This window comes from Leuresthes tenuis, unplaced genomic scaffold, assembly GCF_036924035.1.
Source record: "Leuresthes tenuis unplaced genomic scaffold, fLeuTen1.0.hap1 SCAF_23, whole genome shotgun sequence".
NCBI classification, from domain to species: domain Eukaryota; kingdom Metazoa; phylum Chordata; class Actinopteri; order Atheriniformes; family Atherinopsidae; genus Leuresthes; species Leuresthes tenuis.
Window position 1 is genome coordinate 20,836,872 of NW_027325377.1, and position 23,388 is coordinate 20,860,259.

The 23,388-nt window shown below is 39.2% G+C and overlaps 1 protein-coding gene across 3 annotated transcripts in view; it reads left to right on the plus strand.

Moving 5' to 3' along the window:
* LOC140283255 (ELKS/Rab6-interacting/CAST family member 1-like) overlaps nucleotides 1–23,388 on the plus strand; it is a 126,706-nt gene that overhangs the window by 54,600 nt on the left and 48,718 nt on the right. For all 3 annotated transcript variants that reach the window (XR_011909982.1, XM_072377985.1, XM_072377986.1), the window contains 3 exons: nucleotides 8,019–8,154; nucleotides 11,167–11,298; nucleotides 18,281–18,441. Coding sequence is in view for 2 of the 3 variants with exons in the window: in XM_072377985.1 (XP_072234086.1) it covers nucleotides 8,019–8,154; nucleotides 11,167–11,298; nucleotides 18,281–18,441 (429 nt within the window). In the remaining variant the exon portion in view is untranslated. The remainder of the gene's footprint in view (nucleotides 1–8,018; nucleotides 8,155–11,166; nucleotides 11,299–18,280; nucleotides 18,442–23,388) is intronic.

Genomic DNA, 23,388 nt, shown 5'->3' on the forward strand with positions numbered 1-23,388 from the left:
TATGAACTAATTTTTAGCTCTAAAAGTCTCATGAATTAATCACTCAGACATCAACCTGTTGTGTAAGGGTTAAAAAGGGTTCAGCATATTAAAATAAGTACTTTTTTGTTGAAAGTTACAAGAGAAGATTAACGGAAACATTAATCACCCTCAGCTCAGGACATTTAATTTTGAAACTAGAGGACAGTTGTCTTAGCTTACAATAAGAAAACAAGAATGCAATCATGACTGCTGTGAAACTACAAGCAATTATCTCATACAGCTAAAATTGAAATATTCTGTAAGAATTCTTTCTTTGACTTTTAAATGCTCCTATCTTACAGTCAGAAGGTCCCCATGTAATGAGATCTCAGCATGTAAAATCCAGCGTCTGAATTTGCTCTTTTCTAACGAACATGTCAAACTCATATTGGGATTTCTCTGACCGACACATTGTGATCGACCACATAATAACCACCTCTTCCTTCTGTTTCTTGCATAAATCTGGTGGTCTGAGTGTTTCGTGCACTCTGCTCGGCTGTTAAATCTCTGCAGTACCAGCTCCTCCTTTGCTCTTTTTTTCTTCTTGAACTTCTAGAGTCACTGTTCCCTTGCTGCCTTTTCTGCGTTTCGTTGCTGTTGTTCTGGTGACGGGTAAAAAAAAGAAGATTTCTTTTTTGTCTTCTGTCTGTCCTTTTGGGGCTGTTTTGATCTTGTACTAAGAAACTCCTCATCCACTGCAAAATGGCAGACATCAAGGTTTCTGGAGCTTAAAAAGGAATGTACTGTTTCTTTTTGTGTGTGTCAGTTGGTGTGTACATTATGTTTGATCTGGTTGAGGTCCTGAGCATTGAGGTGGTGCAGGAATATGTCAGCTAATGAGTGACAACAAGCAGACACACTCACGCTATCACAGACTAAGCATATTTTATCATTTTTTGTTGTTTTGGTTGTGTCCTGCGCACACACATGCAGGAAGAAAGTTCCTCGCTAATAGACGACAACACCGCACAGGGGATAACTGCTGAGATTTATCTCATTAAAAGGCTCCCGCACATACCCAAACACAATCTCTAAGACGAACCGAGAAGCTTTGTCTGGCTTAAGATGTCAGAAACAAAATGCACAAACCCTCCGAATCGGATCCTCTCTCTGTTGTTCTATATGACTCCACTGTGTTTCCCTGCATGCATTCATTTCATGCACGCAGTTAAGTAGAAAACTGTCTTATCACAGTTCAGTTCACATCATTCCGTCAAAAGATAAATATGAGGCTCCGAAACAAGAGTGTCAGCATATAATTAAAAAACTGCACTGCTTTTTTTTCCTTTTTTCATATTCAACTAATACAATGCCAACATTAACTTGTGTTACATTTTTACAAACTTAGTTTTAATGATACTCTATGATTTTATTTATCTTTCTACATATAGATGGGATTGCAAAAGGCGTTTCACTTTGTTTATCTCACTGTATTTTCACAGCTAGTTCCCAGTAAACAGCTCAGAGGAAGTTTGTCGGCAGACATGCCATATTTGACTCCCTAATTTATTTACTGAGGGATTTTCTACACTCATTCGTCACATGCTGAAATAAGCATTTATATCTTCATTTCTTGAAAACATCCTCCTCTTGCTGTAATTTTTTATTCCACGCCAACATTGAGCCAGACCTGTCTATTATGTTTTGGATTATTATTAATTTTCTTTCTGTGTTTTATAGTTATTATGGGCACAGCAAACCAAACCGAGCTTTCCTGTATTTTTAAAGGAAATACTGTCTTCCGCGTGGTTTAAAGGAAATCCTTGATGTTAATGTTGGGCGAACTCGGAGCAGTAAACATACAGCGGCCCACGAGCATTTCTGATCAAATATTTATACAGGGCTCCAAATGCAATATTAATATTACCTTAATGTGGGTCCCTGAATATCTGCAGCATGCTAATGAGGGAGGGTAAAAATGTGTCCTTTTTTTTAGACTGCTGAAGTTAACTGTTTAAGATTATGTTTTTTTTTTTTTTTATGCTAATTATAAGGAAAAAGTGAGTGTTTTTTTTAAAATTATTTGAACATTTTAATGAAGCGTCTTCTGTGTTGCACATCTGTATTTCCTGTTTGTTGGTGTTTATTATCAGAAGTTATCGAAAAGTGTGTCTTTGCATGGTCAGTGTGAGGAGTTTAGGAAATTATATAGCAGTGTAAGTAGTATACCAGTGTGTGTTTCTGTTAGTACATCATACATGTTTACACCCTTTGCCATCATATTTGTATAGAATGCGTGTATGCTGGAAAATGCCGCTGCTCAGTATTTGTGTGTGGTCCGACTCAGAGAAACTCCCAACGCAAAAACACTGCGTCAGGGAGTGTTTAACTGTGTACTCTGCTCGTGTGTGTGGACGTGGTTTCGCTGCACATTTGTATGTTGTGTTTACAGCGTTGTGGTTAGTGAACTCTCCTGTGATTCCGGCTCCTCCGGCGGTTTGCAACAGTTGTTCAAAATGATTTCCCAGGAAGAGAAGGAAATATTTTACATATTAAAACAACTTCAAATGGGACTGAGCCTCAGCCGAGCAGAGCCACTGGGTTCACCCAGCCACTTGTGGTTGTTTAAAAAAAAGGCCCTAATGACAGTTTAGTTTAGTTAGAAACATGTATAATCAAAAGTGAAAATTTAAAAAAAAAAACTGTATTTTTACAGTTTTATATGCTGTCTGGTTTGGTACTGCAGATAGAGACAATAAAATATCAGCTTCTCATTGAAATTATATTAATCTGACACAGACATGCTATCAGACTCTATAATCAAGTTTATTTCATTGGAAGGTCAGAGAGAAAAAGAGCCACAAGATGTATTTATTTAATGCTAAAATGCTAGTAATACCATCGATTAATCGCTGTTATGTTTCTGTCAGTACATGGATCTCTTCAACTCTGCCATAATCAATGTAGCTTTTAAATTCAAAGTCAGCATCCAGATAAGATAAGATAAGATAAGATAAGAGGATCTCACAAGATATGTCTCGATGAGCTGAGGAAACATGAATAGACCGATGCAGGAAGCATTTGATGCAGCTAATGTAACAAACTCTTCTGTGGATGCTTCAGATAGGAAGTGAGTTGTTGTGTAAAGACGACGGTTCTACAAATAAAGTAAAGCAGAGGGAGGTTCCCTTGGAAAAGTGGTCAGTTCGAGCACAGAAGGCAGGACTATCTATTATCTGGAAGATTGGAAGTGGAAGGATGGATTGTGTTTGCTCTTTTTCAAGCTGTTTGCAACAAAGCAGCAAAAATTTCAGGGGTAGTCTCAGACGAAAAAAATGTTCTGCAAATGGATTATAACACCCCTGTCCCTGAAATGTGCCACCACCAGCGAGTTTGCAGGCAACAGTTTGACTTGGATGGTAACTGTCACTCGAATAAGAGAAGAAATCTAAAACCACGATATCATTTCCAGAGAAAAATACTGCGTAACAGTAGGCAAAGCTCTCACAGAAGGAGTGGAGCTGATTTCATCAGTCTAAGTTCATGCTCTTCTCTTTGTCCAGTCTGTTGGAGCTCTTATTCTGTGTGCTTCGGCTCAAATAAAATGACATGGCTGTCAAAGCCAAACACCCCATCCAAAAAGTAAAAAATCTGCTAAATATTCAACCTTGAAAATATAGAAATAAATTGATATGAGCAGTTCCTCTGTGGCTGAGGCTATGAATACTAACACAAATGGTCAGCTCTGATTAAATTTGGCATTTCTCCTTTTGCAAACATTACAAAACATGCCCCCCCCCCCCCCCCCCCCCCCCCCCCCCCCCCCCACACACACACACACACACACACACACACACACTGAAATAACACAGGAACGGAGAAGTATCATACAACTGACACTAAAGAAGAAGCACAACATCAACAAAGGAGATCCTTCCCGTGATGTTGTCTGAACCCGTCTGTTGCCAGTGCAAAAACTTTTAATTTGCTGAAGAAATCTGTCCCCAGTTGACCTGCAGCTGTTCAGTGGTTGTTCTCGGTCACTATGAGTTCAGTCGAGATTTTTCTGAGAAAGTAGGGTTCGGGTTGAGAAATCACAAAGGTTGTAGAGGCTTTGTGTATTTCTCTGAGGGCTGGCCTTTGCTGTAACTCACCTGACTAATGATGCACTGCAGTCACTGACAATAAAACAGGCCTGAGCTGCTCTATTAATCTGAAAGTGGATGAATACATTTGGCAGTTGACAAACTTTCACTGTTCATAAACAAGTTTAATTCTTTTTTCTGATTTTAGCAGCTCTTAAAGGAGTGTGTTATAACAAATTAATGTGTAGATTAATGATAAAAGAAAATATTAATTAGTTGCAGCACCAAAGTCAAATGTTTTTTGGCGGAACATGTCTCATATTTGAGATCTTAAATCAGATTTATATGCTAAAGATTAACCATCACAGCAAAAAAAAATGTTTGCCATCATCCAGGTTTTATTTAGGTCATGTTTTATTTGTGTTTTATTTATTCAGAGTTATGAGGGGAGAGAAAGGAAATGGAGGTAATATAAGAAGGAGATGCAGGAATTGGAGAGAGAAGGAGTGAATAAATGGTCCATGGTCTGTTGAGAATAGTTTTAACCAAAGGAAAGAGCAATGTTGCATTTGGAAAGGGTGTGGATTAGAAGCAGACTGAAAGGAAAGACGAGCTGTACAGTTTTCTTCTCACATTTCCTCATAACTGATTACTTTTCATGCTAATAATTGTAATGCAACAAGCAAAAATGGACAGATAAGTGGGGAGGAGAGCTGGGTAAGCTTTGGTGAGCTAGAAAATTCCAAAATAAGAAAAGAAGTGGAGGAAGTTGCTGTGGTCTGATGCAAATGTGTGACACTTACCTGGGCAAATTAGCAATATGGTGAAAAGTAAGAAAATGCACTGTTTAGAATTAGTAAAACCAGGTTGAGTATATGAAATAGGGTGTTGAGTCAAAAGAAAACATTGCAAGCTAAAAGTGTATTCCACATACATATAGTCAATGTAGCATGAAGTTAGGAAACCTCAGAGATCTAACCAGATGGTTGGAGCTTCCTGGAAATCCTCCAATAGGAACATTCCAGCCTGTTTATGACCTGTTACGCACACTAACACACACACACACACAGGGCGTATAGCACAAATGTGAACCCCAAATATTCAAATAACTCTATTCCAGATTCACGGTGCAAACTGAAATCATGGCTGAACGAAGGGAACAAAAAACAAAAGGAACACATGAGACCGCACGCTTACTTCATCTGCCTTCTCGTTTAACATTTGACCCCAATTTGGATGCAGTAAGCGCAAGAGGCACACACGTTCGCTTTTCAAGAAGCACACCCAAACCTGTGAGTAAGAACCGTACATACACACACATACACACACAGCTTAACAATGATGATTATTCTGTGAGCTTTGAATATCCAGGTGCTGCTGAGCGGTATTGGCCGCATCGTTACATTTCAATTTCTCCTCCCAAATATCTCTGGACAGTTTGGAATTGGGCCCTTTGGACCTTTTAGCAAACACATTTTATGTTACCATCTACTGCCAATATCGTTTCTCAACTTTTCTGGCAGGACTATTGATGTAAAAGCCATTTGATGGATTACCCCTGATTTTTTTTTTTTAGTATATTTAGAGGGTAGTATTTGGCTTAGAGCGACATGAAAGATGAAAGAGAAAGGTTGTAATTAAACAGTTGTACACGTGAACACTAGTGTTTTAAAGCTTTGTACTATAAGCATTCACTGAAAAAGCATCCTGTGAGATCATAGGAGTGCACATGTTCCAATTAAAGGTGGGAAATCTTCAGTTCAAAGGTCATGTGACAATTGGAACTTGTTCACATCGTCAGGGACTAAATGTACGATTCTAAAAGAGGACGTTCCTCGTGCACATGCTTTGCTGCTGGTGTGACAGAATTTGCTGTGGATTCCCATCAATGGAGGTCAGCATTCTTACCAGCAGCTGCTGCTGCAACAGACCTGGAGAAAAGAGATTTATCTGTGAGCCGGTAAAAAGTTATAACACATGTATAAACATTTGCACAGTGCAGACAGACTAACTGTACTCAAGGACATACCCAGAGCGGAATGAAGAACTACTTTTATCAAGTTAGTCAGCAGTTTAGTTTAGTCTTACTCATGATTTTGTTGGATAAGTGCCGGTGTGTGCTCCTGACGGTGTGAATGTAAGCACACACATGCTGCCATTGTGTTGTGACTTATCTTTCATCAGTACCATGATTCAGTTGACATTGTTAAGCCTTACTGGCATTAGCTTGGGTTATTCCACATCTGTGCATGTCTACATGTCTACAGTATGAAAGGTATGAAAGGTCCTGATCAAGTCAAGCTGGTATGATAGCTGATAGTTCTGTGACAGAGCCACAATGGCTTCCAGACAGCTTAAACAGGGATTAAACTCTCTCGCCATCTCGCCAACCCTCCTTCTCCCAAGAGGATTCACCCTCTTGTTCACTCCGTCTTTTACTCCTGCTCTCTGTTTCCTTCATTCCCAAGATGATGATTTAAACTCTCCTTCCCAACACCCAGTAATCCCTCTAAAGATCCTCATACTTCCCATTGTGCAGAAATCGAAAATGTCATGTTGTCATTGATTCATAGCTTTTCACTGAATTCCTCTACTGATCTTGATAATACATCAGCCCAAGAGAGTTTTAGTGCAGCATCATATTGCTCAGTGTCTTGCTGTATCATCATAATGCATTCATTTCATGTCATGCAAGGTTGTTAAACTGCACGTTGAATGTCAACTGACATATTCTGTGTGTGCACGGAAGGCTGCAGGTCTGTAGTTTCAGATGTGGAATTTATTTAGTGTGAAGGCATGAAGCTGGGATTTCTTTTTATTTTTTGTGACATAGCTCCATTCTCAATCGCCTCTCACTGTGATTCGAAATCAAGGGAAAAGGGGCATTTAATGTATGAAACACAATCATGATTATGTTTTATAGTGGCTTTAGAAATAGTGTGTAATGCAGTGCTCATAACCAGTATTTTTATTTGGATTCAACATTTATTGCAGGTATTACAAAGCAAGAGTTTAAACAGAAGTTCAATGATTTGAAGTTCAGTTTGCATGGTCAGCAACGCCATAGAAAGCCATGTCCTTATCTGATCACCCTTAATTCAGTTAGATATTTTTTCTTATTTTTTAGAGATTTTTGGGATGCATCCTTCCATGCCTTCCCCACTGAGAGAAATTAGGTGCCAGTTCTGGGCCGGTGCTAGATAAAGGAAATAAATGCTGACACCAACCAATGTAAACTAAGAAAAAGAGAAGTTCAAACTCTTATTTTTTGCAAATTTAGGAATTTATTTGCTTCTTATGGGCCAGTGAGCACAACAGCATCAGTACATCGTAGTTTGAACGTTTGGTTTTCGTATTTGACTTGTTCATTTGGAACAATCAAGGACCACAGAGCAGGGAGACTTTGTCTCTTCCATGGACAAATTTGCTAAGCACATTTCTCTTCCATTCAGTGTTTTCACTCAGTATGGTTCAGCATGTTGGTATACCAGTATCCCGCTTTATGTTCTGACATTTATGAACGGTTACTGTCACTGTTACAACAGAGCAAATTGGATGAAAAATGGCTTCTTTGGCTTTCAAAGCAATGTTGCTTTCATTTCTCATCCACACCGAAGCTTTGTTTTGTACTTTTCCCTTTTTTCATTGAACAATAATCCTGCCCTGAGTTCTTTAAGTTAAGAAGTTTGTTTTCTAAACCAGGAAAGTGTTAAGAATATTTTTTTCTGGGTGAGACTGTTAAAAAATGACATGTGCTATTATAAACTGATATAAACCAGCTTTCTAATACAGTGTATTTTCAGTTTAATGTGTGTTCTGTAACAGAATTATTGGGGCTGTGTGCTATTATCCTGTCTACATTTGCTCTCTTTACCTCCCACTACAAGTGAGACTTCTAAAACAATACGCCACTCATGGATGACATGAATGATGCTTTGTCTTATTTTTCATCTCTCCCGTGTGCTTATGCAGACAGATGAAGGACCAGTCAAAGAAAGTGGCCAACCTGAAGCACAAGGAGCAGATTGAAAAAAACAGAAACGCGCAGCTGATGGAGGAAGCCAAGAAGAGAGAAGACAATCTGAACGAAAGCTCCCAGCAGATAAAGGTATGGAGAAAGGAGGATGAGGAGGACGCAGGAAGCTGTAGGAAGTTGCAGGAGTGAAATGAGAAAAGTTTCTCACCTTGAATGACATCTGCTACCACAACACTGCATTGTCATAACGTGATACGAAGAAGCCCGAGGCAATGTCAAACACACTCTCGAATGCAGCAGCTCTCATTTGGGAGTGTGTGAAGGGGGATGTCAAGGTGGATAATAGGCAGGGAGAGCGCATAGAAAATGGAAAGGGGGGAAGAGATGAGCAGAAAACGGAGAGAGGTGATTACAGGAGAAGGAAGAGACCCACAAACAGAACTATGAAATGAATGCTGATGGTTTTCGGATGCTTCCTGTGGTGTGAGAGCATTTCCTAATTGTCCGCTGGGTGCGTCAAGTGACCACCAGATGAAGAGTCATGTGGTGCAGTGATTACGAGTGTGGTTGTCTTCATTTTTCTACAGATTGTAGGTTTTCTATCTCCTCTACATCCCCCTTTTCCCTCCGTTTTTTAATTTCACCCTTTCAACCAAAATTTCACTTCAGCTTCTTGACTTCCTCATTCATTTTTTCTGTCCCTTTTCCTCCTCCCTTTCTCCTCTTCCAGTAATCGTTTACCTCGGTGGTTTTTCTGATTACAGGCAGATGAAAACAGTGTGTGTTTGTGTGAATAAGCTCATGTGCCCTTTTGCTATGATTGATCTTTGGTTTAAGCAGTTAAGAAGCTGTCATTTATATCTATATGTGTGGTTAAAAGATGAGCTGATGTGAGTCACTCAGACATCTGAGACCGCAGCGGTTATAGCCATAACTAGTGTGTTAATTCAAAGCCATTACGCATAGCCTAAACAACACTCCAGACTGTAAAAGGAATATGAGAATAATTCAAACCGTAAATTTAATTCAGTGCAGTAAGAGGCTATAATCCAATTAAATTCCATCTCAGTCTGCATAGTTAGACACCAAGTAACAGTGGCGTATAGAGGACTCATATTCTCTGCACATGTGTTGGAGATGTTCTTGAGGTTTGTTCATGGCCACTGTAATGCCTCATCCTTCCTCTCCCACCCTGTCCCCATCAGTTATTCATTCTGTTTTAATTTATCCAGCAAAGTCAGTTGCCTGGCAAGAAGAAAAATAACATTTTTTTATGGGAAATTGATGGGAAGCTCATGTAGTCATTTCACTGAGCGTCATGTGTGATCGGAATCCTCTGAGGAATAGAGAGATCAGTCTGTGAAGTTTGAGAGTCTTTTTGCTTTTTATTCTGGTTATCGGGGGCAGAAAACGTGAATGAGGAGTGTCCAGGCTGTTTAGTCAGGGGACGTGCGAAACAGGATGTGACAGTTAAAGCTGCTTTTTAACTTAAAGCACACTCTGCCAGATCTGGTTGACGCCAGATCAAGAGAGATCTTGTTCTGCATTTGATTAAGCCAACTGATTTTTTGGCTTGTGCTTGAAAAATACTTAGATTAAAAGAATTTCTGAAATAAGTTTTTTGGACTCAATCATGCAAAGATTAGCATGTCTGGTCTTTGGAATCAGTCAGAAACTAGTGTAAGCAGAAGGCATGCACCAATTGTGAAATTCTAGGCCGAGATTGATGATAAATGTAACTGGCCTATAGCTCTTACCAGTTGCTTTTGTTTTCCATATGTATGGTGAAAATAAATGTACCAAACAGTTGTAGAGTGTTTAAGCCCTTCATCAAACTGTCTTTAAATGAGCACTATGTGTTTCATACAGATTTTTTATACCTAACAAACTGAAATAATGAATTATTGTCAGTTTTACGGCAAAGTCGATGCAACACAACCAGAACATACCAAATGAACTTCGGCCTCTGTAATAGAGGTATGTAACAGAACATTAATGCTCGATAAATGATAAGGCAACACAACATTTAGTTCAGGCATTCTTGACCCCCTCAGAATGAATTGTTATAGCTTATATAGATTCTCTGCACCTCTCATGTAACACCTCAATTACATTCATTTCTCCAGTACTCTGTTTTATGATTCATGTCGTGCTCATTTACAGGATCCTGATTCTCCTGTGGTGGATCTAAGGGAATAGGTTTATCTGTTTTAATATATGTAAAGAAAAAAAAACCTGGTCATTCGCTGTCTGAAACATTACACTTTAGCTCCTGTCTCTTTAAAGTTGCCCCCCAGAATTCCCCTGTCTGCTCTAATTGGTCAGCTGTTCAGCCACTTGGAAGATGTCATGGAAATGTTAATGTTATGATTGTTATTAAGGAAAGAGAATCCTGGGCTGCAAACTAGGTACTTCAGACAGTTCAGTATCTGTAGAAGGAGAGAGAAAACCCAAAAACCATAATTCGTCTTCTTTACAACTAATTCCCAAGCACCTCAGCTACACTTTGGCCATGTTCTCATTTGGCGTTAACATGCATCTTGGGTCAGACATTCAAAGCTCTAAGTACAGATGTGAATGCACACAGGGCGCATTAAGGATATTTTGAAATAAAGTCATTCAGACCTCATTCAGAGGTGGTCTGGACTGCATGTGACAAATCTCTTTTAGGAGTGTGCACTTGAATATGTCCTCACTGCCTCACTGAAAGACCTCCTACTCAACTGCCTTTTCTCCAACTAGTGCAAAGAAACTCGTTTGGCTGAGTCCTGCTGCAGGGTGAAGTAACCTTAGCTGCCATTGGCCATTCATTTTGCATAAGGCTGTTGGTAAAAATAAAGCACTTTAAAGTGAGTGAGTCTATAGCCTACTTGTTTAGTCATGGGTTGGGTCGAGATTGAGGTGGTTCTGGATGCTAATCGTGGGTAAAGGGTAAGTTCTGGTACTGAATGCAAAATTGTACCAGTGCAGCACTTTGCCTTTAGTTTATGGAAACTAAACTTCAGCTCATTATCAATGCACAGCCTCTTAAGTATAATCTCATTGTGTCACTGGTAACTTCTTAGACTCTTTGTGTTGCTTCTTAATAAATGGACTAACAAAGTTATCATCTTAATACTTCATCCATCAATCCACTCTCTGCAGGATTCCCTCCGTCAGAAGGAGGAGAGGATTGAGGAGCTGGAGGAGGCGCTTAGGGAAAGTGTTCAGATCACAACAGAGAGGGAGGTGGTGTTGGCCGGCGAGGAGCAGGCACGCACACAAGCCGAGAAACAGGTAATGTTTTCAGTCGCTCAAACACAAACCTTTGTGCTTTATTGTGTCACTGCATGTGAATGGAGAATAATTTCCCCTCACTGGTGAATGTGTGACCCAAGTTCAATCCTAAACTTCTCCTCAAACTCAGTCCCTTTTTTCATTTTGCTGTCTTTTGTGGTTCATACAGAAAACACATAAAGACAAACATCTTTAAGGCAATGAAAAACTCTCTGACACAGCTAAACAACACCACAGCAAAAGTAACGAACGGCAGCAGCACCACACATGCCCCCTACCTACTGAGCTCATTCAGGTGTGGCTCTGTGTGTGTGTTTGCCCAGTCACTCTTCATTTATAGGGGAGGTAAATACATACCTATTTAAAGAACAGCTTGCGTTTTGTCCGCTTCAGCCGGATACACGCAAGCAACTTTTTTTGAAATGGATCGAGTGCCAACCACTCCAACTCATCATGTGTTTCATCTATATTGAGACAGTTGGAGAGCTCATAACGGCGTTAAGGGAGACTCAGAAGGGAAGGGTTTTGGTGGATGGAACCTCAGACCACTGGGAGTGTTTGTGTGTGTTGCTCCCCTGAGTGCCAGTGACTTAACGAGGCCATAGAGATGGGAAATGTTCCTCAGTGTCTGGATGAGTTTTGACAAGTGGGGAAAAAAACAGCATGGGGTAAGGGCGAATACTTTGCTGTGAAAATACGGTCTGTTACAGCTGTTGGCAAAATGGCTGGACTCCATTGTTATTATTGCCTCTAAACATTGGCTGTCTGTTCTGGCCTTTACTTACCAGATTGCTTCTGGACGGGAGATAAAGACAGGCATGCAAACAGATGTTTAACTTCTGAGGTGTTCCGCTGACACCTTCCTCCATGGTAAATGTTAATGAGCAGCACAGCAGAAGAAGTGTAAAAAAGGGAGTGAAACTGAAAGACTTGGTGGACAAAGACAGTGACATGCCTGTTAGGTTATTATCTGAAACAGTGCATCACTCATACATGAAATATGGCTTTCAATACAAATGCTTCTTCGACGCCATGTGCAAACAAACACAGATCAAACTCAATGAGGCTTTTTTTTTTCAAGGGCATGATTACCACTTTTTAAAGGCATCAACTACAACAAGAAAACATGATGCACATGGCAGTTTGGCTTGCCTTTTTGATGTGATGATGCAACTGAAAAGAAATTGGATTTTTGACGTGCATATGAGTTTTTTCTTTGTTTCAGAAATATTGTTTTTTTCCTGTACTCTGAGCCAGAAAGCTTGACTTTTGTAGCACTTATTTAACTATGTCTCCCCTAAACTTAAGAGTAAATTGATTAATGTGGTTAAGGATCTGTGATTTGTTGAAACGTGCAAACATAAATGGAAATACAGCATATAAGACAAAAACAAACTTCGGATAATTCTAACAAGCCTGAAAGTGAATATTTGGTCTGAGTTCCTTTGTTCTCCAACACAGCCTGAACCCTCTGAGACAAACTTTATTTCTTTAAGTAGTCTTCAGGAATAGTTCTCCAGGCCTCTTGAAGGACATCCCAAAGCTCTTCTTTGGATGTGGGCTGCCTTTTGTTCCGTTCTCTGTCAGATGATCCCACACTGCTTCAATAATGTTGAGGTCCGGGCTCTGGGGAGGATTCATCCCTCCATAAGACCTGTTGCCACTGATTTTCAGTCCACTTGTTGTGTCATTTGGCATAGCTCAGCCTTTTCTCCTTGTTTCCCGTCCTTAAGAATGGCTTCTTGACAGCCACCCTTCCATGGAGACCATTTCTGATGAGGCTTTAATGAATGGTAGGTGGCTCAACTAAAGGTTTCTTTTCAGGTTTCTGCTGTATTGTTTATCAGAGGAGACACTTAACACCATGCTGAGATACACCAAGCCTTGTTGGGGAAAAATACTGTTTTATGTCTGTCAAACTCTGTCATCTTAGACAGTTTTTGTAGATGCAACTGAAGAAATGGGAACAAAGTATGTGTCTTTGTGACAGACAGCTATTAACAAAGTGCCTGAAGATATCATTTTGAAAGTTTTTCTCTGTCATGTGTTGACACGGTTCTGGTTCATCCCTTGAGTTAGGCACCTTTTTAATGCTTGAAAGATTCCATGTTAAGTTGCTTCACAAACAAACAAACAAAAATCAATCAGTCCAGTTGAAAATGGCTTGTACAGTTGTAACCTATGATTTAATTTCACAATTCCCTAAAACTAAGGCTGTCATTATGAAAATTGAGGGCCTTGTTCAGAGGAAACGAGTTCCAGAGAAGCAGAAGTACAGAAAGTGAAAAGTCAGAATCATTATATTCACTCTCCTTATGTCTTCATTGTGGGTTACTTTGTTTACAGTAATTGTGCCCCAATGTCACATTTAATTTGACTTAGAAAACATTGAAACACAAAATGCTACAAGTGGCAGCTCTAATTAAACAGACCAGAGGCCATGTAGGCCAGGGCAGGGTCCTGGAGAGCGTCCCCATCTTAAAAAGCTTCGGTGAGGGAGGAAGGAGCAGAAATGTCAGTGTGTGGTGAATGAGTGGAGATGGCAGCCAAACACTCAATGCTCTCCTCTCCCAACATCAACAACATTTACTCAACCTTTCAGCACAGGCACGTACACACATGTGCGAGTGCCACTTGCAGACAGAATAGCAGACCACATGCACACATTTTGTCAAACATACACGCAAACATGGCAAAAAGAATTGCAAGCCACGATTCAAACTGCGTGTCGGTGCTGCACAACATTATATTCACCAGGAGCCAGATGGACTCGGCCGTGGTTTTTGACCTGGAAACTGTGTCCAAAAGTAAATTGTAAATAAATATTTTTGTGTTAGTTTTTTACAACTGCGTCACTGCAATTAACCTTTCACATAATGATTTATAAAACGATGACAGAGGGAGACAATTTCCACCCTTAATGAGGCCGGTCTGTTCAAAGAGAGACACATGCAAATGCAGCCAAACACTTGCGCACGCACACGCACACTGGGTGCATTTTCATACACACTACGGCTTTTATATTCACCTCTATATTGACAACACGTGTGTGTATGTGTAGCTCATGTGCATGCTTTTGGACTGTCCCATGAATAGGTTTGTCCGTCAAAAGCATTTGACCAGTACCACATGAAAATAAACCAAACCTTTTCTGCTAGACGTGAGTCACTACTGTATGACACACTCCATCTGTCTCAAACTAAAGACAGACATTCCCTTCTCCAGCTTTCCATCTTTCATTAACCAGACAATTTAAATTCTTGAACTCAATGCACCTCCTTCCGTCTTTCATCCTTTCTTAATCTTGAAATAAAGTAGAAATTATTCTTAAACACAAACACATTCATCCCGCTCTCTTCCAGCACCTCAATTCCCTGCTGGGCCTTGTCACACCTCCCTGCATCTCTCCATCCCTCCAATCTTCCTGTTTCTTCCTTACTCTTTTGGTTTACGTGTCGTATCTTTTCCTCTTTAACCTCTCTTTATCTTCTTTCCTCCTCTCTTTTTGTCTTGTGTGAATTGGATTTTACTGCTGCTTGTGTTTCTGACTGCTCAGTATTTTGCACTCTGGCTGCATTTGCTTCTATCTGGTTAGATCTCTTTTATGTGCTCAGCATTTGTCTCTCTTTTGCTCTATATTTCTAATCTTTTATTGTATCTCTTTTCTTGTTTTTGTTTTGTGTTACACTTCTCTTTGCCACAAGTCACCTTTTTTTCTGCTGCTCTTTTCTTCCTTTTAACTTCTTCCTTCAGTCTTTATCCTCCTGTGCACCTGTATTCTTATTCTCTTCCTCCTTCCACTTTTACGCTTTTTTATCCTTCTTTACATTCTTAGGTCTGTCTCCTCCCTCACTGTAATCACTCTCTCTTCTCACAGCTCTCTTTTTCTCTGTCATTTTGTATGCAGCTGTCTCACATTCCAATGCATGAGTTCAGCACAAGTGGATTTAGGTGGTCAAAGGTAACAAAGAACCATTGTATACCTAATTTCTCTGTCTTATATTTGCTTTATATTAAGGTTCTGCTTTTATTTTAGTTTCCTATTTTTTTATATATATATTTTAATGAGCAGCCGGATGGGGATTTGAACACAAAATCTTTTTTTTTGACTCCCTCAGGTAGTCTTGACAGCTTTATGTGTTGACTTCACATCGATTATACTATGAAGAAAATCTCACAGATACAAGTTGTGTCATTTCTTTTTCATTTTCTTGTCACATTTCTCTCACATCTCTCATCAGCCTTGTGTTTTATGTTTATGCCGGGCAGGATTTATGAGACAGCAGCTGAGAAAAACTGTTGAAAGTGTAGCCTCTTCCGTAAAGATCTCTGGTTGAAAAGGAGAGGAGGTAATTGCTATTCTCAGTGCATGCAGTGTCGAAGTGAAGCCAGAGGGTATAAAATGGAAATTTTCAGGTCAACATCATGAAGATTACGGGTGGCGATGCGGGAGGTTCTGGGTAGCCCAAAGAATGAATATTAATACCAACACACATTTCTCCACTTTTTCAGAACTGTCAAAGCAACACAGTGTCACTGCAGAATGATTTAAGGTTGGTTTCAACATGCACATCTGTAGAGCCCGAATCAGATTGAAGTCCAGCACATGCTACCTTTTGGGTTAGGCGTGCCGAAGCTTCCCATATGTTGAGAGGTGTGCATGATGATGATTTTCCTGCGAAGCCTCGGAGTTTTCTGCTGTCTGTGCTGACTCTGCAGGCAGTCATTGTTTGCTATGAATAGGCAAAAAACCACATTGTTAAGCTTTGAATGTTATTAAATACATGGATATTTTACCATCACATTGCCTGTATGTTGTCCTATACAAAACACCAGGCAATCAAAAGCATATTTCACCGTATTACAAATTCAGCGCCTGTTTTATATCACAACTACGTTTTGGACATGTATACACTAGAAAGAATTACAGACGAGAGGGCTGAAGATTTTCTCTTTTCCAAGTTAATCAAACTTTCAGATACCATGATTGCAAACCTAGATATTTGACTTTCTAGACTTTCGGGATATTTGATAGACCTTTTACCCTTGTAAAATGGTGCTGACATCATTCATCTGTCAACACCAGGGTAGGATTTTTTTATTTTTTTTATTTAGAATTATACTCAAGTGACAGAAACACTAAAAATGTAGTCTGTGAAAACTGATGTTAATGTTGCTGTGATACAATTTCAAAATGGTAAGATAGAGTGAAGAAATAATCTTCTAATGCTGTATAGTTTGAACAATGCCTTCAAATAGAGTGTATTACGTTTTCAGTGCATGTTCCTGTAGAACATCATCAGTGTTTCATCAAGAAAAATGAGGTTTTACTGACATGTTATTCCCATCATTTCAACGCAGAACAACCTCTGTCAGAGCAGCAAAAAGGTGCATTTACTGATCTATGGACTAATAATGAAGGAAGAAAACATTTACAATATCCTGTGAACAAACATCTGCCTAGTGGCTTTTGCAGCTGCCAACTTTAAAATTCATAATACAACTAACCCAGCTGCTCATGCTTGCACAGGTTGTTCATATGCACATGTGCATGGAAAACAGAGGTGACTCTGCATAATGGAGCTGTCACATTTCTTGAACTTGAAGTTTAATCAGTCCCTTGGAGTGACCTTGGAGTTTATGGATTCACTTTTCTCGGTCTGTCGCAGAGGAATTTTAAGTAGCAAAATAGGAGTTGTGAAAGTAAACATATTTAAAAAAGAAGTACTCAGTACCGCTGTCTTTGATGCATTTATTTTGCTATCAATTACAGAAATTAATCATGTATACATTTCATCATTGTGACTTTTTTTAATAGACCCATATTTACTCTTTCACGATTTATTCTTTCACATGAACTAAGAGGCTGCCTTAACACTCTGGAGCTGCCTTAACTTGCCTGCAACTTCAACCATAAATTAAAGCTTACCTTATCAGGTTTGAAATCTTTGTTGATCACAAAGCCGTGTTATTCATTCAGTTCAGGCATTAAGTATTCATTACGTCCAAGAGAGGCCTATCAGAGTGCCACAAACAGGTTTTTCATGAGCATGTCGATGTGTGCAAAATGAATTATAAATACTAAAGGTTTTGGTAGTGGTTGCGTTTGAGTGAGAAAACAGCCCGTGAGATTGAAACCACTTCAACAGTTCAACAAATATTTAGTTTCAAAGCAACGGGAAGTAATCCACAGTTTAGTTCACACTAATGTCTGTAGCATGGACTGTGAAAAGTTTGGAAAATCAAACTTGAGAAATGTTCATTACCAACTGCAAAAACAACTGTCTGAGCAAGAAAGTGACATGATTTAGGAAGTATTGAAGGAGCGGCACACAACAGCTGGCTGGTTTGAGAAAGGCTGGACAAAAATATACAGTATCATGATGTTATATAAAAATCTGTAAATGAGAGGGAGGGAGCAGAAGAAATGGGTATTCTTGAACAGAGAGGAATCTTAATTTAATCTTAATTTTTCATTTATTTTATTTGGAATAAAAAAAAAGTTTGTGTGTTTGGCATCCATTGTATTAGCCACAAATCTTTTTTTAATTGTGTACCTATTCCGTTTAATCTTCTTTCTTTTTTCTTTTCTTTTTCTTGCATATGCTTGGGTGGTGGCCAGATTGTTGTCACGCTATGAGAAATACACACTGACCTCATACACATAAAACTGACACAGTGATATACAGCCGCTGAGAGGAGGGGACGGAGATAAAATATGTATCAGAGAAGCGAGGGAGAAAGAGAAACAAGACAGAGAGGACAAAGAAAACAAGAAGAAGGAAAATGAAACCCTTTATGTTCTCCAATGGAGCATGTCGTATAAAAACAGAGAGATTATTTGAACATTTTAAGGTTGCACTCTAAAACACACAGACACATGCTGAAGGAGAATGCATGCCCACAAACACAATGCTAGATATCTGCAGAAAACAAGTGAAAGGAAGAAACTGTAAAATGCTTGTTTATTTGCATGGATCAGGTGGAAGACCTCCTGGTTGCCATGGAGAGGGTGAAACAGGAACTGGAGGTGATGAAAGCCAAGCTGTCATCAACTCAACTCTCACTGGCCGAGAAGGAAGGTCACCTGACTGCCCTGAGAGCGGAGAGGCGGAAGCACCTGGAGGAGGTCCTGGAGATGAAGTAAGAATATAAAAACATGCATATTTTAGTGCTTCTATGTGTGTTGGTGTGTAATTCAGCTGAACTTTAGCATTGTTCTAAATACACTCCCTATCCTGAATTACCTGAGGTGTTTTTGCTCCTGAAATTACGCTCTGAAACGGCCATGTTTGTTTTCTTCATTAGCCGTCAGTCAAACTGCTAGTGTACGGAGTGTTAAGAAGATAAATGGCCTGTAGTAATACCCCACAAATCTGCATGTATTTCGATTTTTGCATGGCTCTGGCTTGAAAATAACTTCAGCAGTTCTGATCCAAACATGTAGTTATGAAATCAACTGCTCTCATGTTACCAACTGGTTGAAAATGAAGGTAATTAATTATCAGATGTTCCACCAAGTTGCTGCTTTGCTCGAAACAAATTTTCCAAATCTTTTTTTTTTTTTTAAGGAAATGTGTATCTGTTTTGCCATTTTTAATTGAATTTAAGCTTTTAATGATTTGGAAATATTTGCATTCTGATTTTATTTAAGTCTCACACAGCATACCTAACTGCTGATGGAGTCATGTTTTGGAAAGATTTGCTCACTAACTGGTACCTAAATAACTGTATGTTGTATGTTTACAGTCAAATATCTGATATTTACAATCACGTTTTTAACATAAACTCCTAATATCTCCATATCTGCTGTTGGTTCCCTTTTAGCCTCAGTATTTCAGGAAGATTGTGACTGGACTCACTGACATAATCTTCTCCCGACACCTCATTAACTCTCCTCTCATTCCTTCACTCTCCTCTCCTCTTTCATCTTCCTTCTCTCTGCACTTTAAAGCCATACAGAGGATGTTAATGCAGTAACCATGTACTACTATCCAACTCCTCACATTGATTGATTACATACGCAGACACCAGCACACGCACACGCTGTACCTCAGTGTACATTTTAATGTTGTTTTAATAGATGGGTTTGCAATTTAGGCGCTGCGAGATGAGTTCAACAGTCATGTATTTTCTGTAAATTTACATCCTCACTGAGACCTTACAGTGACATTTGATTTAGTGGAACAACACTTCGGGGTGAAATAGAAGCCAAGGAGAATGTCCATGTTAGCATGTCCTGTCCATTGAAACAGGCTGTGCGACAGTGTTTTAATGTGGCATCATGGGAAATGAGGGCATGCTCTGTGATTTAGATTTCCTGCACTCTGACCTTGACTTTTTCTACTTACGTTCTACTTCTTTGTTTTCAAGAGAGATGCAGTGTGTGTGTGTCCATTCAGAGTCCAGGTGAGGGGAGTTATTGGCCATTTTATTGCTGCAGTAATGACCCGTGTGATTATTACAGGCATTACAGCTCAAGAATGTGGGGTGTTATTTTGTGAATGTGAATTTGTGTGTGGCCACGTAAAAGCATAATAGGATTGATTTATTGATGTAAAGACATGTCCACCATTCATTTTCTGAATATATCATTCTCAGTATGAAGATTTATATAGCATGTATAGGCAGTGATAGTTACTAACCGGCTTTATAAAATGTAGGCCACACCATAATGTATTGTGGAAGTTTACAGAAAGTGAAACAGTACAGAAAAATCTAATGTTGTTATCTCTTGTGCAGTGATTGTTGCCCTTAAATGTTTATTCTCTCGTAGATCCACTTTTCAGATTTAGAATTATTCCTAAACCTGATTTACTCCTCTTTCATGTCGTATATTTTAAAATTCTTTTCATGTTGAGTTACGCTGATTTAGCACACAACCCTACAGGTTTTGACCCCAACCCCAGTTACAGTCAAAGCATTTTGTTGCAACTTCCATCTAGACATATATGATATGTTTCTAAACTGAGATGCTTTATACTTCAAAAGCCTGCAAAAGTGGAAAACAACCTTTTAAATAGTAAAATATTTGACCAATTCCATTTCTACTTTTCTACCCCAAAATTCTGATTATAGTTGGCACAGCGCTCTTCGCTGGTAAGCAGTTTGTTTGCCTGTTAGCAGCTATTTTTCACTTTGTCCTGGTCTTTACCTGAGAAAAAGCAACCTTCCTAAAACACTTGAGAAAGAATCTGTGGAATTACCTGTAGAAGCTCACAGAGAGGGAAAATGGGAATATTTGACAGCTCACAGTCCTTTCTTATTGCCTTGGTGCCATTGTGCTGACTTTTAGTCAAACATTAAGATTTTTCAGGTAACTGCTGGTTGTCTAACTCTGAGTTATGCACATGACACCATTGCTCATATATTTCACAAGACATTAGTGTTCGGTCAGCGCCTACGTCGTTTGTTTCTGGTTTTCTCCCACATGTACAACATGAGATGTTTTTATGTGGCTGTGTCCTGTGTGCTCAAGTATCTCAGTGTCATGCACATGAAACTGTCTCTTCACACACGGGCTGCCGTAATTCCTTTGGGTTTGATGTCTGATTTCCTGCCTCGTTTTAAATCGGTGTAAAGTTTAATGTTGCTCTAAGGCATGATATATGATACGGAGTGTTTCACAGGCATTAGATATCTCAATGCACATGCACACATGCTCTCTCCCATGAAGAAATATATAGACCAAATACTGCTGGAAGGACACACACATTGACATAGTCACCGTTTCTTGTGTCCTTCATTCTTAAACACACACCACACACACAAAAACACACAGCGTCCTCAGCATTCTAAGATGTTACGCATTTTCTTTGTGATTTACATTAAAAATGCTCACGCTCGCCATGTGTGCATATGTTTTGTGATGTGTTTGTATAGTATAGAGCATTAAAGCCGGTGTGTGTGTGTGTGTGTGTGTGTCGCAGCCATCTGGAGGAATGTGCTGACAGTGTGTGTGTGTAACAGCAGGGTCTCAGGTCTGAAATCCCAATCTGAATGAATTAAAGTCTGCTTCACTCTCCAGTGTTCTGCTTTGCTGACATTTTACACAAACCTCTTCATTTCTGTATTGCTGCTCTCGCTTCCTTTTGTTTCTTTTCGTCTGTCAGTTTCTTACAGACACACGCATGCATGCATATCCTTCCAGCATAGGCATTTCGTATGTTTGGACAGGCTATAGCATCCAGTGAGGATTTGATTAATGAGGAAAGAGAAAAGCCAATGAGGAGGTCAAGTCCAGCTATTTTTATTTTTTTGCCCAAATTTTCCATAGAGGGTTTGATAGCGTTGCTCAAAATATTGATTATCCCTGCAAAACTTCTAAGGCGAGGTTGCAGTAATCTTGCCAGTATTGATAATACCAGAGCACCTACTGTATGCTGCAATTAATCCTTTTAAGTAATAAAATCTGACATGGTTTCTGTAAATATTGCAACCTGTAGGGAGCAAATTTCTTTTAAAATGTTCACATAAAACAGTCTTTTGTTATATATTCTATCCTCAAACGTGTGTTTCAGGGTAGGGTGTCACAATATGCAGACTGTGATGATAACATGATGTTAAAAGAATTAATGTTTATAATACATATATGATGATAACTTCAGCTAAAAAACACTTTTTAGAATTATTTATCTCCTATTTTTGAGTTTACTAGCTACAAAAATGAGACAAAAACTCAGCAATTTTCATATTTACGGGGGTTCTGTTGATATCATTATTATTACTGGCTTTGTGTAAAGTTAAAGAAAATGTGCAGTTTGAACGCCAATGTAACAAATATTTGAAATAAATTGTAATTTCAATAGTCACTTCAACTAGATTGAGTTTGCGCTGTGCTACACTGATAGAAAAACTGAAAGCTATTATTTGAATATGCTTCAAGTAATTTGTCTAAATTATTTGAATGAGCTTGAGAAATACAGGGATACATTAATTTTGATATCAGAGCATGCTGTGAGAGGACAAGAGCAGAGGTGGTAGCAGGAGAGAAGGTTTGCTAAAGAGGGGAACAAGTAGAGGAAAAGAGTGTGGCGTGGACAAAATTAAAGGAGAGTATCGAGATCAGGGTAAGAAATATCCATCCTTTTGTTTTTTCTTTTAGTTGGCCAGTAGAAGGCTGATAACATTTTCAAAAAAAAGAGAAGCAGGAGGGTTGTTTTGGCAGAGAATAGAGGGGAAGCAAAGAGGAGAAGCAGAGAAAGACAGCTGTCCAACAACAACTTACTTGAGCCAACAAACTGCATGATATACTGAAAATATGATATTACCTGTCTCCCTTCCGCCTTACATTCATCAGTCTTTCAGATTACAGTAAATACTGAAAGTAAAGCCACTTACACGACATCCTCCTCCCTTATATTCATGCACAACATTGTTAACTAATTTATTGGCCTTTTGTTTCACTGGAAAAATGATGCATTTGACATTTTTGTGCTTTTTATTTTGATCAATTATGTGAAACAGCTAAGCACTGATTTCAGTTTATTTGCCAGGTTATCACATAAGGTGTCATTTGTAGTAGAGAAGGTCAAGATATTTAGCAACAGAAAATAAAAGTAGAGATAACTTAAGGGTCAAAGTGAGTCAAGGTTTCTCTGAAGATCATCGCATTGTAACGAGGCGATGAGTGTGCGACTTCACTTGTCAGTTTTTTGTAGAGCCACAGTCCATCTGGAGAAAAACTATCCAGTCTGTTGTTTTCATTTAGTTCAATGACACAATGCTGGTGTGTACACAAACACTGTATTCTGAGCCACATGTAGAACTGGAGTCTGCTGACAAACTAAGATGCTTCGCTGTCTTCAGCTTCCTGCAGTGGAAAGCTTGGCTGATGCCTCAAGGTGAATGCTATAAATTCATTTTATCTCTCCTCAGCTGCTCTGTTCTCTGTTTTATCTCCCTCCCACCCTTCTTCTAACCCTCAAACCTCTCCCTGCCCCCCCTCCGCTATCCCTCCCTTCATTCCATCTGTCCCTCCTTCATTGTAGAATTCTTTCCCTCTATCCATCCCATCCTCCTTTTTCATCTCTTACACCCTCCTTGCATCCTTTCTTCTATCCATTTAGAAGTTTCCTCTCCTCCTGTCTA